This window comes from Typopeltis vanoorti, chromosome 8, assembly GCF_054136105.1.
Source record: "Typopeltis vanoorti isolate ZY-2024b chromosome 8, IOZ_Tvanoo_1.0, whole genome shotgun sequence".
Lineage (NCBI taxonomy): Eukaryota > Metazoa > Arthropoda > Arachnida > Uropygi > Thelyphonidae > Typopeltis > Typopeltis vanoorti.
Window position 1 is genome coordinate 136225572 of NC_143556.1, and position 19232 is coordinate 136244803.

Consider the following 19232-nt stretch of genomic DNA (forward strand, 5'->3'; position numbering starts at 1 on the left):
TCAAGTCATTCTATCAAGTAGTTTGTTTCATACAGCTGTCTCAAGCAAAAGTGTTGTCTGTATCTCTTGAAATGGATAAAATTGAATATCATGCGGTTATAAAATTCTTTGTAAAAGAAGGTTTAACACCAAAAGAAATTAATTCAAAGTTCATAAAAGTTTATGGACACACTTCTCCTTCATTTTTAACAATTAAGAAATGGGCTGCCAAGTTTAAATGTGGCCGTGCCAGCCTTGAAGATGATCCGCATGAAGGATCCAAAAAGTGTAACAACACCAGAAATCATTGAACAAGTGCATGATATGGTATTGGATAACCGGCAAGTCAAAGTGCTGCTGAAACTGCTGAGACTATAGGCATTTCAAAAGAACGTTTACGATAAATTTTGCATAAAGAATTAATTGCATATGAAAAAGCTTTGCACAAGATGGGTGCCACGTTTGCTCACAGCAGATCAAAAATGTACTCGCATGAAAATCTGTGAACAGTGCTTGGAGCATTTTAACAAGAATAAAACTGATTTTGTGCTTTGATTTATTGCTATGGATGAGACTTTGATTCATCATTACCCACCAGAATCCAAACAGCAGTCAAAACAGTGGACAGAAGTCAGTTGTTCAGCACCAAAGAAGACAAAGTCGGTTCCATCAGCAGGAAAGGTCATGGCATCGGTATTTTGGGATGCTAAAACTCATTTTGTTTATTAATTATTTTAAAAAGGTACAACAATAACCGGGGAATGTTATTCCAATCTTTTAACCAGACTAGACAAAAAAATTTCTGAGAAAAGACCCGATTTGCAGAAAAAAAAATAATCTTTCATCGGGACAATGCACTTGCCCACAAAAGTGTTTTAACAATGGGAAAATTAAGGGATCTGCACTATGAGTCGTTCGAACATCTACCCTATTCCCCCCAGATTTGGCTCTCTCTGAATCCTGTCTCTTCCCAAAACTAAAACTCTTCCTCGCTGGTCAGCATTTTTCTTCGAATCAGGAGGTGATTGCAGCTGTTGAGGAGTATTTTGCAGATCTTACTGACAACCACTACAGAGACGGGATAATGGCACTGGAGCATCGCTGGAATAAATGCATTACTTTTGAGGGAGATTATGTTGAAAAATAAAAATTATTTTGAAATAATAAATTCATTTTTTCATTCTTAGGCCGAGAACTTTTTGAACCACCCTCGTATATAAAAATATATGATTGATTGTGTTTGAATCAAATATTATTATAACTTCTCCCAAATTGACTTTACCTGAGAGGAGTATGTTAGTGTGATTAAAATTTTAAAAGGACTACATGGACACTCCACTGTTTTGCATAATCCATAAACTCTGCTCTTAGACACCAAAACAGTTTTTTTTTTTCGCAGTGAAATTCATCTCCCATTTAGAGACAGTCATTCTTAAGTTTTATGCTGATGATACCTATGAAATATAGGTAAAAATTTTATGGTATTAAATAATTTTGCACATAAGTTATGGTATTATTAAGTTCCTTGAGACCTTCCTTATTAATGTGTTTGCTCCAAGTGAACTTACTCTTTTATTATATTGTTACATGGCATTAGTAATGACTGATTCATGTCCTGAATAAAATTCCAGCAGGCATTGACTGTTATTAGCTTTTTTCATATTTTCTCAAAACATTCCTGTATGTGTTTTTCTCTTCCTGTTGTTATATACTAGAGTATAACTGAGTGATTTATTAATGTTTCAGTTAATATCTCAGATTCAGATTTGGGATTTTATTTTAAAAATAAGTTAACTTAAACGATTGAGTGAGAGACGAAGAAAATTCAAAATTAATATGTTTATTTACAAACAGATAATATCGGTGTAAATTTAAGTTTATTTAATTTATTAAATTTAAGTTTATTAAATTTAAGTAAATTTAACTTAAATTTAAATTTAAGAAAATTCAAAATTAATATGTTTATTTACAAACAGATAATATCGGTGTAAATTTAAGTATTGCATGGGTCTAGCAGTATATCATCATCAAATTCCTGACATTTACCCTCAAGGGGTGTACAGGATATGATAGTACTACATGAAAAATTTACATCATTACTAACTTCCTACCTACAATTTTTTGCCAAATCAATCTGTTACCTGTCAAAGCTACAACATTGTCAGATCTTATATTTACATATCTATCTTCTAAGGCACTTTTTACCATATCAATTCACCTATATCTTGGTCTTCCTCTGGGTCTTTTTCTTGCCAACCTGGCAGAGAACACTAGTTTGGCTAATCTTTACTCGCCCATTCTGTTTAAGTGACCATACCACCTGAGATTAGCTCTGCTAACACATTCCTGGATGCAGACAATGTCAAGTTCTTTCCTAATATCCTCGTTTTTAGTATGGTATCCACATTGATGCCACCTGTTCATGCCTCTAATCTTTCTCAGGACTCTCATAACTGCGGTCTCTAGTCTTTGGTAAAGTGTTTTACTTCTGACCCAGCTCTCAGATCCATAAGTTAAAATTGGTTTGAACACTGTCTTGTATACAGCTAATTTAGTGTTTTGACACTAATTTCTCTCTTATTCCATATAAATTTATTCAGTTGACTTCCTACCATACCAGCTTTGTTGATTCTGTTGTCTATTTCCATATTTAATTTACCATCTTTACTAAAATTCATGCCTAAATAGCTAAATATTTTACTTGTTCTATAGGTTCTCTATTCACAATGCAGCTGATATTTTCAACGATTCTGCCTATTTTCACTATCTTTGTCTTGTTATTGCTGACCTTCATACCATATCTATTACAACAGTTATTCAATTTAGTCAGGGAATCTTACCGATTTGTAGTGGATTTATTTAGAAGTATAACATCATCCGCATAAAGCAAAGAGTTGACATTAACACCTCCAATTTTGATTTAATACCACTTTCCTTCATAAGGTAATCCATATAGATAACGAATAACAGAGGTGATGATGTACATCCTTGTCTTGACACCAGAATTAACATTAAACCATCTCCCTATATGTCCTTCAATTCTAACTTCTGTCTTACAAATCAAATAAAGACCAATTATTGCTTGATATAATGATCCACTGACCATACAACTGTAGCGTTTCGAATAGCTTCTCTCTTGGCACCTTGTCATATGCTTTTTCCAGATCTACAAAACTTAAATACAGATGTTTGTTATATTCCCATGACTTTTCAACTATTTGTTGTAAAGTGAATATCTGATCCTGACAGCCTGTATTTGGCCTGAATCCAGCTTGTTCCTCACCAAGCTTCTCTTCCACAATCCTTCTCAACAGTTTCTCAAGTATACTGGCATAAATCTTACCAGGAACACATCATCATCATCATGCATATCAAGGATTTAGGCCTAGCATGGCCTGATCTGGCCTGAGATGTCATCGTGGAATCGTTTAAGAGGATGTCCTGGTTTTCCTTTTCCTAATGGCTTGTACTTTAAGGCTTGTTTTGGTAATCTTTCTGTTTTCATTCTTTGAACGTGTTCCATCCATTTATGTTTATATTTTTTAATTTTTTCTATTACTGGTTCTTGGTTTAATTCTTTCATTATTTCTTCGTTTCTTTTGTGATCAAATAGGGTATGCTTTGCAGTTTTTCTCATAAACTTCATTTCTGCTGTTATTAATCTTTGTTTGTCTTTTTGTTTTATTGTCCAGATTTTGCTTCCATACATTAAGACTGGAGGGCTAATGTATTGTATACTTTTAGTCTGGTTTGTTTTTGAACTAGGTTTGGTTTAAATATAGAGTTAATTACACCTGTTATTTTTAAATATTTTGCAGATTTTACGTTTATATCTTTTTCATTTTCATATGTGATCATACATCCTAGGTAGTGAAATGAATTCACCTGTTCTAAGATCTTGTTATCTATTACTATTTTACTTCTTGCTGGATCTTGTCCTTTGAAGGCCATTGTTTTTGATTTTTCTGTTGATATTATCAAACCATAATCTTTGGCTATCTCATTTTGGAACACTCAGTAGAGAAATACCTCTGTAATTCTCACAATCAGTTTTTTTTCCTTTTTATATATGCGTACTATGAGAGCTCTACTCCAATCATCTGGAATTCGTCCTTCTGTCCAGGCTTTCTGAACTATGCAGTGTAGCCACTGTAAAACTTTTATAACTCCATACTTGAGCATTTCTGGTCTAATATCATCTACTCCAGCTGCCTTTCCACATTTCAGACTTTTGATGACTTTTTCTGCTTCAAGCATGGATATGTATTCCTGATTGCATGACTAACAGTATATGCAAAATGTTATAATTTGCAAGCGTTATATATAAACCTGCACTATAAATAAAACATTTCCTAAAGAGAAAAGGCCAATAGACTTAACATCAGACAGAAATAAAACATGTAAGAAAGTTTTAAAACAAATAAAGGTTGAGCAGCTCTCAGATGTGAACTGTAGACTAAAATGTACAAACATTATTCAAGAAAAAATGAAAGATTTTGAGAACAGGAATCAAACCTTGGAGATTCTGTGGCAAGCTCTGAAGAAAACATTGATTGATTCTGCCAGAGAGGCATGTGGTGAGGTTGTCTGCAAGGATAGAAAAATCAGGAAGGTAAAGAGACAGTGAAGGAAAAGAAGAAAGCATATCAAAAGTTCCTGGCAAATAAGTCAGCTTGTGCTCTGAGACAATACAGAGACAAATGTAAGAAAGCTAAACACTGTGTAAAACTAGCTAAACAAAAGTCATGGGAACACTTTGGTAAGAACATAGAAAATAAATATCAAGAAAGTGGCACAATATTCTGGAGGTTATTGAAGAAGCTCAGAAATGGAGGAAAGAGTGCTGTAGAAAGAATTAGAGATGAAAAAGGTGATATGAAAACTGGAGAAAAAGATATTCTTGAAGTATGGAGTAATTACTTCGAAAAATTGCTAAATGAAACTAGCAGTGATGACAGCACGGTGATAAAAAAAACACTAAACAGGCATGCAATCAGGAATACATATCCATGCTTGAAGTAGAAAAAGCCATCAAAATTCTGAAATGTGGAAAGGCAGTTCGAGTAGATGATATCAAACCACAAATGCTCAAGTATGGAGGTATAAACATTTTACAGTGCCTACACTGCATAGTTAAGGGGGCCTGGACAGAGGGACGAATTCCAGATGATTGGAGTAGAGCTCTCATAGTACCCATATATAAAAAGGGAAATAAAACTGATTGTGAGAATTACAGAAGTATTTCTCTACTGAGTGTTTGTTCCTGGTAAGATTTATGCCAGTATACTTGAGGAACGGTTGAGAAGGATTGTGGAAGAGAAGCTTGGTGAGGAACAAGCTGGATTCAGGCCAAATACAGGCTGTCAGGATCAGATATTCACTTTACAACAAATAGTTGAAAAGTCATGGGAATATAACAAAGATCTGTATTTAAGTTTTGTAGATCTGGAAAAAGCATATGACAAGGTGCCAAGAGAGAAGCTATTCAAAATGCTACAGTTGTATGGTCAGTGGATCATTATATCAAGCAATACTTGGTCTTTATTTGAGTTGTAAGTCAGCAGTTAGCATTGAAGGACATACAGGGAGATGGTTTAATGTTAAATCTGGTGTCAAGACAAGGATGTACATCATCACCTCTGTTATTCGTTATCTATATGGATTACCTTATGAAGGAAAGTGGTATTAAATCATAATTGGAGGTGTTAATGTCAGCACTTTGCTTTATGCGGATGATGTTATACTTCTAAATAAATCCACTACAAGTCTGTAAGATTCCCTGACTAAATTGAATAACTGTTGTGATAGATATGGTATGAAGGTCAGCAATAACAAGACAAAGATAATGAAAATAGGCAGAAACATTGAAAATATCAGCTGCATTGTGAATGGAGAACCTATAGAACAAGTAAAACATTTCAGCTACATAGGCAAGATTTTTAGTGAAGATGGTAAATTAAATATGGAAATAGACAACAGAATCAACAAAGCTGGTATGGTAGGAAGTCAATTGAATAAATTTATATCGAATAAGAGAGGAATTAGTCAAAACACTAAATTAGCTGTATACAAGACAGTGTTCAAACCAATTTTAACTTATGGATCTGAGAGCTGGGTCAGAAGTAAAACACTTGACCAAAGACTAGAGACTGCAGTTATGAGAGTCCTGAGAAAGATTAGAGGTATGAACAGGTGGCATCAATGTGGATACCATATTAAAAATGAGGATATTAGAAAAGAACTTGACATTGTCTGCATCCAGGAATGTATTAGCAGAGGTAATCTCAGGTGGTATGGTCACTTAAACAGAATGGGCGAGTAAAGATTAGCCAAACTAGTGTTCTCTGCCAGGTTGGCAGGAAAAAGACCCAGAGGAAGACCAAGATATAGGTGGATTGATATGGTGAAAAGTGCACCTTAGAAGATTGATCATCATCATCATCAAATTCCTGCCATGTACCCTCAAGGGGTGTACAGGATATGACAGTACTACATGAAAAAATTACATCATTACTAACTTCCTATCTACAATTTTCCTCCAAATCAGTCTGTTACTTGTCAAGACTCCAATATTATCAGATCTTATATTTCTATCGTCTAAGGCACTTTGTACCGTATCAATCCACCTATATCTTGGTCTTCCTCTGGGTCGTTTTCCTGCCTACCTGGCAGAGAACACTTGTTTTGCTAATCTTTCCTCTCCCATTCTATTTAAGTGACCATACCATCTGAGATTAGCTCTGCTAACGCATTCCTGGATGCTGACAATGTCAAGTTCTTTCCTAATATCCTCATTTTTAATATGATATTGCCATTGATGCCATCTGTTCACGCCTCTAATCTTTCTCAGGCCTCTCATATCTGCGGTCTGTAGTCTTTGGTCAAGTGTTTTACTTCTGACCCAGCTCTCAGATCCATAAGTTAAAATTGGTTTGAACACTGTCTTGTATACAGCTAATTTAGTGTTCCGACTAATTTCTTTCTTATTCCATATGAATTTATTCAATTGACTTCCCACGATACCAGTTTTGCTGATTCTGTTGTCTATTTCTATATTTAGTTTACCATCTTCAGTAAAATTGTGCCTAAGTAGCTGAAATGTTTTACTTGTTCCACAGGTTCTCCATTCACAACACAGTTGACATTTTCAATGATTCTGCCTATTTTCATTGTCTTTGTCTTTTTATTGCTGACCTTCATACCATATCTATTACAACAGCTATTCAATTTAGTCAGAGAATCTTGCAGACTTGTAGCGGATTTATTTAGAAGTATAACATCATCCGCATAAAGAGCTGACATTAACATCTCCAATTTTGATATCAGGTTTAATACCACATTCCTTCATAATGTGATCCATATAGATAATGAATAACAGAGGGGATAATGTACATCCTTGTCTCACACCAGATTTAACATTAAACCATCTTCCTGTACTTCCTTCAATTCTAACTGCTGACTCACAACTCAAATAAAGACTAAGTATTGCTTGATATAATGCCCCATTGACACCATATAACTGCAGCGTATTGAATAGCTTCTCTCTTGGCACCTTGTCATATGCCTTTTCCAAATCGACAAAACTTAAATACAGATCTTTGTTATATTCCCATGCTTTCTCGACTATTTGTCGTAAAGTGAAGATCTGATCCTGACAGCCTCTGTTTGGCCTGAATCCAGCTTGTTCTTCACCAAGCTTTTCTTCCACAATTCTTCTCAACCGTTTCTCAAGTATACTTGCATAGATCTTGCCAGGGACACTCAGTAGGGAAATACCTCTGTAATTCTCACATTCAGTTTTATTTCCCTTTTTATATATGGGTACTATGAGAGCTCTACTCCAATCATCGGGAATTCGTCCCTCTGTCCAGGCTTTCTGAACTATGCAGTGCAGCCACTGTAAGACTCTTATACCACCATACTTCAGCATTTCTGGTCGAATATCATCTACTCCTGCTGCCTTTCCACATTTCAAGCCTTTGATGGCTTTTTTCTACTTCAAGTATGGATATGTATTCCTGACTGCATGCCTGGTCAGTGTTTTTTATCACTGTGCTGTCATCACTGCTTGTTTCATTTAGCAGTTTTTCAAAGTAATTACTCCATACTTCAAGGATATCTTTTTCTCCTGTTTTCATTTCACCTTAATCATCTCTAATTCCTTTTACAGCACTCTTTCCTCCATTCCTAAGCTTCTTCAACAACCTCCAGAATATTTTGCCACCTTCTTGATATTTATTTTCTATATTCTTGCCAAAGTCCTCCCATGACTTTTGTTTAGCTAGTTTTACACACTGTTTAGCTTTCTTACATTTGTCTCTGTATTCTGTAAGAGTAAAAGCTGACTTATTTGCCAGGAACTTTTGATATGCTTTCTTCTTTTCCTTCACTGCCTCTTTAACTTCCTGTGTCCACCAGGGAGTTCTGATTTTTTTATCCTTGCACACAACCTCACCACATGCCTCTCTGGCAGAATCAATCAATGTTTCCTTCAGAGTTTGTCACTGAATCTCCAAGGTTTGATTCCTGTTCTCAAACTCTTTCATTTTCTTTTCAATAATATTTCTGTATTTTAGTCTACAGTTCACATCTGAGAGCTGCTCAACTTTTATTCGCTTTAAAACTTTCTTGCATGTTATTCTTTTCAATATGAAATTCAATTTTATCCTGCTCAAGACTAAATAGTGATCACTTCCAATTTCAAATCCTCTGTACACTCTGGTGTCCTGCACCAGGGAGAAAACATCACTATCAACAATAACATAGTCAATGAGACTTTTCTTATTCCTAGCCTCTTCTCTCCATGTGAATTTGTGCACATTTTTATGTTGGAACATGGTGTTAGTAATAACCAGTCCATGTCCTGAGCAGAAATCCAACAGATATTTGCCATTATTATTAGCTTTGCTCTTTTCTCCAAATTTTCCCAAAATATTTTTGTATGTCTCACAATCATTTCCTACTCTACTATTTAGATCCCCAACAAGGACCAACTTTTCCTTTTTCATTGTGTCAGTTGCTTTTTCTAAAGCATCAAAAAATTCCTCCACTTCTACCTTAGTAGAACCTTCTGTGGGACCATAGGCACAAATAAGTCTCATTATCCAGTTCCCCATTCTCATATTTGCCCACATTACTCTACTTGAGACTGACTGCCATTCAAGAAGATTAGCCTCGTATTTTGTGTTGAATACTATGGCTACTCCTTCTTTTCCTTGATTGTCATTGCCTGAATATAACATTTTGTATTTATTGCTCAGAAAGATCTCACCAGTTTTGGTCTTTTTTGTTTCAGTCACCCCTATTATGTCGATCTGGTACTTATCTAATTCCTCAGCCAGCTCCATTTCTTTGCCATTCAGGCTTCTTACGTTGATAGTACCGATCTTTAACTCTGGTGATGTTGAGTTGGGGTTTGTTTTCAGATTTGTTCCAGTAGCTGACTTTTCGCTGTTCGCCCTGGTTCCCTGGCGAAAACAACGGGGGCCTTGTTTAACCGGGCGACGCCCCAGCCGGCATGAAATTTTGTCATGTTGTACCATCATTTTTATTTTGGTTTAACCAATAAGAATACAATTTGGTCGGCTAAATCCCAAATTGCCAGCCCATCCTCGTTCGTTCAGTAGCAAAGTAGATACCCAACAGGGTGCACCACGAGAAGGTGAGGATTGGACATTAGGTCAGAAGCCCTGGTCGGTTCTCCGCATTCCTTTAAAGGCTATGTGGAGGTCTCCTCTCAGTTATACAGCTTTGACCCTTAAGCACCCCAAGATAGGTATGTAAATATAAGATCTGGCAATGTTGTAGCTTTGACAGGTAACAGATTGATTTGGCAGAAAATTGTAGGTAAGAAGTTAGTAATGATGTAAATTTTTCATGTAGTACTATCATATCATGTAGTACACCCCTTGAGGGTAAATTTCAGGAATATGATCATAAATAAAACAAATATCACACAAGATTTCTTGTTTCTTATATTCAAAATCACAGGATTTGATGAGAACACAAACAAAAAAAATAGTTAACTTCAAACTTATAAAGCGTATTTTCTTCTTTTAACAGTAGCCAATGAAATCTAATTAGGTAATATTTTTACTTTGAAAGCAAAAAGGTAATTTGTGCTCAGCTTTTTTTTAATAAAGAATGTATATTTTACTTTATATCTTCTTTAACAGATCAGTTCCTTTTCTATTTTCTTCAAATACAAAAATAATTTGATGAAATACAAAGATGAAGTCATCCTGACAGGAATGAAGGCTTTCTTCTACTATTTCAGTGCAAACTCTCAGTCACCATTCAAGCCTTTTTTCTCAAAAAAGTGTGCAATGTTGTAAAAGAAAAAAAAACAAACCTCTGCTTATCAGAATTGGCTCAAGACAAACTCCAGCTGCATCTTTGCCTGTACTGCAGCCCTCAACAGTTGTAAAAGAATCATCACCACTGCCAACCAACACCCTTTTACAGTCCATCTTAAAACTCACTGAACGAACTGCACTGCCTCCTCTTTTATTCCATCTACTTCTGCCCTTTGGAACAGTCTCCTCCACTCTACCTTCCATAAAGATTGCAATCCTCTGCTGTTCAAGCACATGAACAGACTCTTCCTTTCTTTCTATTACTCTTGCCCACACATGGCACTAGTGCCATAGGTCTTGTGGCCTTTCATGTGTGGACCATATATATATATATATATATATATAAAAATAATATATATATATATATATATATATATATATATTTTTTTTTTTTTTATTTTTATATATATATATAAAATACTAATTAATAATACAGGTAACCCTTGTATAACGTGGTAATTATACAATTTGTTTTCGATATAACACTGCCTACAAATTGTAGTAACCCTTGTTCAATGCGGTATTTATACAACTCGGTTTCGATATCACACGGTCTACAAATTGTAGAAACCCTTTATCTTTTCGTATATTTTTCACTGTGCGACTTAAAAATTATATCTGGTGAGTTACATACAATATGTAATGCTTTTTTATGTGAAAACTTTATTTTTATAGTAATGGCCACAAACTGCAACGAATGGGAAAAACCAATATTGAAAAGAAAATTCATTTCTCTCGAAGAAAAAATAAAATAAAATCATGGATCGGTTGAAAAATGGAGAAAACCAGGAGTTGTTGCAAGGACTTTGAATTTAAATGAATTAACAATTCGAACAATCAAACAAAATGAACATAAAATCCGACAAAGTGTTTATTTCTGGGACAACTATAAGTTCAAAGCGCATTGCTCGATATTCTATTGGAAAAAATGGAGAAATCTCTAATGATTTTGGTATAAGATTGCACTCAAAAGAAAATTCCTTTGGATAGAAATCTTACTAAACAAAAAGCTCTCAAAGTTTATAAACATTTATAATGCAGACAGGTATTCGATGCAGATGAATCCAGGTTATATTGGAAAAAAATGCCAAAACCCACCTATATTTCGAAAAATGAAAGATCGGCTCCTGGATTCAAAGTTTCCAGAGACAGAATTACTCTACTGTTTTGCAGTATGCATCAGGTGATTACATGGCAAAACCAATGTTTATTAACCGATCCTCAAATCTTCGTGCTATACAAAATTAAAATATGTACTTTATTTTATTTTGCCTAAAACATTTATGCATTATATGCAATGAAGTTTACGTACAATTTGTAATTTTTATAATTTTATACTATGTATTTGTTCCCTGAATTAAATAAAAATATATTTTTGTTGGATATGTCATTGTTGTTTATATTATTTAAAAAAAAAAAAAAAACGACTTCAGAACATAACCCTACTTTTTCTATGTGATCTTAGTCTCGCATAACGCGATTTATATAATACGGCATTTCTATGCAACCTAATATCTGCGTTATACGAGGGTTACCTGTAATAATAATAATAATAATAATAATAATAATAAAAACTTAAATATTTTAATTCTGTTGATTGTTGCCAGATGAGCTAGATGTTTGATTTTAATTGATAGTCATGTAGAGCTTACCTTTCAAAGGACACGAATAATTTTAATTTGGCTTTAAGTGGAGAAAGTGATAGGGTATTGCTGTCTTCCTTTTGCTCTTTTAAAACTGAAAAAGAAACATATTACTGTCTATGCAGTGTTTGAACAGAGACTGTAGTTCATTCAGTTTGATCATGGGTTCAGATCTCATCTAGGATGCAAGGAATTCTTTATCAGGGGCTTTGCAACTGAAGGTAAGTTAGCCAATTTCATGTGCAGGTGACAGAATTTTTCTTCCCATAAACTGAGGTTTTTTTTGTTCTGCAAGTAGGCAAACCAGTAGGGAGAACATATGCAACTTACAGACAAAAATATATTATTATAAAAAAAAAATGTTTGAACAATCTGATGATATCAGATGGGAATAGTGCTTACAAAAGACAATTAGCTTATTCTTTGGGCTAGGCTTTCAAGTCATTCATACGGCTGTAAGAAATCCTGTTTTCTGAATGAAACATGAGATAATTTTTATTTAGGGATCTGTCTTTTCTGTATATGGAGATACTAACTTTGTTGGGTGTGTTGACAGACTGGTGGTGAGGTTCTAGCTGCCATCATGTTCATGCTTATAAGTACATCACCATTCTGTATATTTTAGAAGCTCAAAGTGGACCAACCACAACAGATAGTTGGTCCTATTGCAGGTACATCACATTGGGTCTGCTAATGAATTTTAAATATTGGCATCATTAAGTGAGTTCTTAATTAAGCATATTTTTGAATATGCATCAGCATCCATAACAACTGTTATGGATCGAGAGATAGATTCTGGTATTGAGACCACATGTTTATTAAATACAAACAGGATATGTGAAAATCCGACAAGTTTCGTAAGTCGTTGGTGTATAAAAAAAGTTAAACACAACTAACAAAGATTAAATTCGTAGTCCATGTTTCCAACTGTAACATTGAAAAAATTGAAACATTCATTACTGAATGTTTGTTGGAACGTTGTTATTCGTTGTCATGTCCTGTGCTTCATGTGTGTTATGTCCGAGATCTGAGGAAGTTAGATTTTTTATGAATGTCGAGCACACTTGGTGTAATATCAAACCTTGGTTTTTGTTGCACTGCGTAGGAATTCTAAGCATTTTTGTCACTTCCCTGTGAAACAGTTTTTATCAATATATTGACATGATCGCTTTTTCCCAAAGTACTTTATGGCCAGTGGAAGTTGTGTGGAAAGCTGGGCCTGATTTGTGTTCTCTTCTTTTTTCTACGTCTTTTTTATGTTCTGCCATTCAGATTTCTCCTGACCTTCCCATCTGGCCTGCGTAACAAATGCCACAAAAAATAGATTTGATAGACTCCTGTTTTTTTATGGGATGGTGTGAAGGTTTTAGTGGATGTAGGAATTTTGATATTTTTTCTAAAGGTAGAAAAGCTACTTTTAAGTTGTACTTGTGGAGCAATGTCGCTAATCTGTCTGTGACATTTTTGATGAGATTGCGTTCTTGAAATCTTGTTTTTCTGCATTGGTTGTGGGACCTGTGTTGAGGATTTTCTTGATTGTTTTTGGCTCAAATCCATTAAGTGTAAGGTTCTGTGTTAAGTAGTGTAATTCCTCATTTTGCTTTTTTTCCGTGCTGGATATCTTATATGCTCTGTCTCTCAAGGATACCGATTTTTTGTGAGGGATGGTGGTGGTGTGAAGCCGCATTAAGAAATCTTCCTGTAGTTGTCGGTTTTCTGTGAATGGAAAAGGTTAAACTTTTTTCTTCTTCATTTTTTTCTATGAGGATATCCAGGAAAGGTAATTTTTTATGTTCTTCTATTTCCAAAGTGAATTTTATATTTGGTTGTTTTCTGTTAAGATATTCTTTAAAAACAGTTAATTCATCTGTCGTTCCTGGTCAAATGTCATTTGCCCTACATCAAAGATACAACAGATAAACTGGGCTCCTTCCTGAAATGACATAGAATCAGAACTGTATACAAACCACAAAATCTCAACCTACCTAAGACAAATCAAGGATTGCCTAGGCCCTCTCTTCTTCCCAGGTGTCTTCAGCATCCCCTGCCAGTGTGAAAGTCAATATTTTGAACGGTCAGAGCAAACTATTTCTGTCAGAAAAAAAGAACATAAAAAATACATCCAGAATGGAGAGCCAAAAAGTAGACTCTCTCAATATGCCTTAGAGAAAGACCACATCATAAGATGGAAGAAAGCCAGGCTATAAATTATATATTTAGTTTAATCCTTTATCCAAGTGTAAGCAAACAGAGTTTGCACCTGAAGCATCTTCAGGACCAGGGCAACTCGTGGCAAAGTTGGACTAAGTTCACATCACTTTTCTTGGTATCCCATAATGCAAAGTACATTTCCTTGCAGACATGTATACTACTATGCATTTTGGGAAGGGTCACTACCCAGACCGGTTTCGACCTTTATTCAGGTCTCTTCAGTGGGAGCCAGAGCCTTGGTATCACAGCTAACATTGTTATAAAAAAATAGTAAATTACTAAGGCATGACCTACCCTTCACAAAGCCATGTTGCTCCTCATACAGTATCATATTCTTATCCACCCATTCTTGAATTCTCTTTTTGACCAATTTTTCCAGTACTTTTACCACCACACCTGAGATACTGATTGGTCTATAATTTGTTACTGCAGTCTTAGAACCTTCTTTATCCTACTCTATTAATCTTAGTGGCCCGTTATGTTCGTATTAGGCATGGCCTATTATGATTTGAAACTGCAACCACCTTGAGGATAAGGTGGTTAGTCCTATGCCTCCTGGTGTGCCCTATATCTGTAGATGCGTATGTTGACAGGGCCAGTCTGCCTGTTCTGGGGGACATAAAACCCAAGTTTCCAGGTGAAAAAATCCACTACCTCTCACTAATAGCCAACACATTATCACAAAATGGATACCCTCAAAACATCATCAAAAAATATCTATACAATGACAACCCCAGACAAGAAGAATCCCACCGTCAGCACGTTTCTACTGTAGTGATACCTTTCATCAAGTCAATTTCTTATCAAATAGCAAGAATACTAAGAGCCAACAACATCAGAGTGGTCTTCAAACCAACCACCAACATCAGACAAGTTTTAGGATCTCCAAAAGATAAAGTTCCGTTCTACAAATATCCAGGAGTATATTACATTCCCTGCTCCCGTGGCCTTGCCTACATTGGACAAACTTCACGAAGTTTAGAAATTAGACAAAAAGAACATGTTGGTGATGTAAACCACAACAGAAGCATTTCTTCCGGCTTAGCACATCATTTCTGCACATCTAACCACACGATAGATTGGCAAAACAGCTCCATGCCATATCTCGATGACGACTACAGGCATCGTGTATTTAAGGAAGCCACAATAGTACTAATAACCGGCGGAAACCTCAACAGAAATCAGGGTATAATTCTCAACAGTTCGTGGAAAAACTTGATCCTCTCTCTCAATCAATCTGAACTACAGCTAGCCAGTAATCACATTACAAGTCTACAACAAACACGCATGCGTGATAATGAATAAGAACAATAAGCCATCTTTGTCACGCGAAACGTGTAACCATAGATACTAGTTTGGTTTACAACGTTTTTTATGTTCCTTTTAATTTGCATTTACTTTCATATCTCCGTAATACCTTGAAAAAGCCAGACAGTTTGCTGGCGAAACTGGTAGGTTTTAATAAATGTTTATTTGTAAAATACTGGTCTGTATTAATAAAAGTGTATTTCTATCTCTTTCTACTCCCTTGGAACTCTGCCATAGCTAAGACTTAAAGAGCCTAGTCAGAGGCATTGAATGTTCTCGCAGAACCTGAGCTGATATCCCATCTAATTCCACAGCTGTATTTACATCGAGATTCTGCAATATCCTAGGAACCTCCAATTCATCCACCTCTGTTCCTGCATTAGTACGGGAACAGATGTGGCTATCACATATGTTAAAGCAGTAACCTCACTATGATGATACACCTTTGCAAAGTGGTCACTCAATAACTTAGTTATTTTATTTGCTTTTGTCACGTCGTGGCCATCATCACTCATTAAAGTAATCTTCCTTAGTCATTCTTCCTCTTACTTCCCACATAATGAAAGAACTCTTTGGGATTTCCTTTGGCTGCTTGGCTAGATTCTTCTCCTAATCTGATTTTGCCTTCCTTGCCATGCTGGTTACCTTTCTCTTTATATTCCCTCCACAGCATTTTCTTCTTCTGCAGCTTGTGCTTAATGGTATTACTCATCCATCTAGCCCCTACCTGATTAACCCTCCTTATCTTAGGTTTACAATTTAATATTGCTTCTTCTAGATGACCCTTAACTATCTCCCATGCACTACTAACAATAGATCATAACAATAGGTGTTATTCTTTCAGTTCTCTTAACATCTTATCCAGTGACACACAAATGTTAGCTTTAAAAGAGCTAATATCAAATTTATTATTTCATCTTAAAAATACTGATGGTGATCTAGTATCTAAAATACGATAATACATGTTTAGGACTTCATTTTTGGTATTGCATTATATATTTTGCATTTCCCCTCATTTTTAGGGCAAGACAGCATTCCATATAAGGATGATAAAGATATTGATATGGAGACTACATGCAAGACTGATCAATGTAATGTTTTATTATTATTAAATTTATATTTGTTAATTTTTTCTTTCTGTTTCGTTGTTAATATTTTTTTGAATGCAGCCTCATGGATTCCATAATGGTTTATAACTCATTACTATTCAGTTAAACAGCTATCTCACAATCTATTATTTGTTAAGTGGAAAATTTATAGACGTGTTGCATAACTTATACAAATTATATATTATGGTTAACACATGCCATCCATAAATAATCTTGTTAGCCAAATAGAAGTATTTTTTGTCAGCTCCACACACAAGGTCAAAACCTAAAGTGCTCTGTGTGTAGTAGGGAAAATAGCTGTGTGTTTTGACTGGCTGGAGATTATAGTTATAATCTCCAGTTCTCCCCCCCTCCCAGTAAGGGGGGGGAAGCCATTCTAAAGAACAAAAGTAGATGGAATGAAAGATGATGATGATAAGTTGGGTTTTGATAAGTTTGAAGTTGAATTTTTGATTAATATGCAGTAACTGCTTATATTTTTACATGTTTAGAGGAAAGTAAAGGAATGGTGTGGTCTGTCTGGTGAGCCAGTGCCCATCCAGATATCTATAAAAAAAAATCATTATGTAGAAGTAGTCTAGGAGAAATTGGTTAGAGGTAATCTGTGAAAGTGTCATCTATTAATTTGATTGACTTCTTTTGGATAGCATTATGTATTCTCAGGAGGCTTTAGTGCTCCATATGTGAGAATGATATTCTAAGGTTGGGCATATTTGGAATTTAAATAGTATAGATGTACAGGTGAGTTGCAATGTTATTAATCATGTCAGCTGTTCCAGTTATATTAAAAATCCAATTGGCTTTTCAGCTGCACCATTCATGTTATATCTCTGTAAAGAGGACTTTTAACTCTGTTATTTTTAATATCCAGGAAATTATTTGCTTGAGACCAAAAAAAAAAAAAAATGCATTTAATGACTGAAAACTATGTACGTTGTAAATAAAATTAATACCTATAAAACTATTTGGATCCAAGGCCTTCTAAAGTAAAAACTATACATTGAGATCTTATCTTTAAAGGATAAAAATCATTTACTCACTGACTCATTCTGTTATTGGTTTGTTTCACATTATACTTAATCAGTCTACTAGATTGAACATTTGGTTTTTCACAATGAATTTCTACAAACAATAAATGTTCATTACAGTCAGTTCTCTATTAGGCCTTTTCTCAAAATATAAAACTCCTTCACTTCTTTGGGACTATGCAGTGTTTTCTTATTTAACATATATTGTTCCATTCATCCTCACTGAGTATAAATATTCTTACCTTAGGCCAGTGTTTCTCAACGTTTTTTGGATCATGCCCCACCTCAACGTCTCAAAGATTTTGATGCTCCCCCCCCCTCTAGCATAATAGTCAGCCAAGTTCTGAAAAAGTATAATATAAATATGTACATGTACATTTTCAAATTTCCCCCCTGTGGGGCATATGCCCCATTTTGAGAAACACTGCCTTAGGCAATACAATTACATGACTCACAAATCATTACCAGAGGGAAAAAAAGTTTCTTTTATTACTTTATAAACACACTGCATCAAATAGAGCCTCTTTATTACAGTCGCTTTTTACAGTTTCAGATTTCACTAATTCCAAGACTTGCTCTGATAAAATAATTATATCACTGACTTCCTTGAGACAGAAGACAAAACTTTCCATTTTATGTTCCTTCAAATTTTGAAATGGAACTTCTACTTAATATATCATTTTGTTCACTATTCGCTTGTTGATAGTCTCACTTTTCCACTCAAAGGGATTACTTGCTAAGATTCCTTTTTTTGGAATTCTCTGTTAACATGTTCTGACTGTCAAGTCTTCTTAAAAAAACTTCCTAAAACAAAATTCTCTGGTCTGTGTTCTTAGACTTCCATTCTCTCTTCTTATTTCTCTCATTACCCAGATACTGAATGCTTTCTCGATTAGCTATCAATCACCCATCCTCCTCCTCCTCAGTGAGCATGCGCACTTGTTCAACTAAGTTGAGAAGTCAGTAATGGCTGAAATGTTGTTGTTGTTTGCAAAAAGAGAATGTTTTTACGATGAATGATAGATATCACAATACATTTATCAAATGTGGATTACAATAAAGAACATTGAAAATATTACAACTGTCAGATATCAGATAACTACATCAATCTCAAATACTTCACATTTCATTTTAAATAAATATCAATATCAGATACATTGCATGTGCTGATTATACATGGTTACAGAACCAAACCTAATAAAATACTAGCATAGATAAACAATTGCAAAAAGATTCATAATTATAAATTATGATTATTTTTACAGTAGTATCTTAAATGGAAGAGAACAGCAATTTTTGTGAAAACTGGGGATGTTGATGCATTTTTGTGTGGAAAGGCCAGAAGGATAAATTAGTCCACTAATACAACTCTTGTCTGTATGGAGATCTGAATTATCTAAAGAAAGGAGGAGTGAAATGATATCTTTCTGCAAGAAATAAGTTTTTAATGGCATTCGTAACATAGTCAAGATAAAGAATAATCATTTTCATTATTGAAATATTTTGGCCAACAGTTGACGGGTCATTATTATTGCATCAGCAGAGATTACAGTTAAAGCCAAAACTAAAATTAAAGTGATTAAAAAAAAAAAAAAAACT

General features: G+C 34.8%; 1 protein-coding gene across 1 annotated transcript in view; it reads left to right on the top strand.

The window, feature by feature from the left end:
- pit (probable ATP-dependent RNA helicase pitchoune) overlaps positions 1-19232 on the top strand; it is a 316420-nt gene that overhangs the window by 18017 nt on the left and 279171 nt on the right. Inside the window, exon 4 of the mRNA XM_090396954.1 lies at positions 16519-16587. Within this exon, the coding sequence (XP_090253080.1) occupies positions 16519-16587 (69 nt within the window). The remainder of the gene's footprint in view (positions 1-16518; positions 16588-19232) is intronic.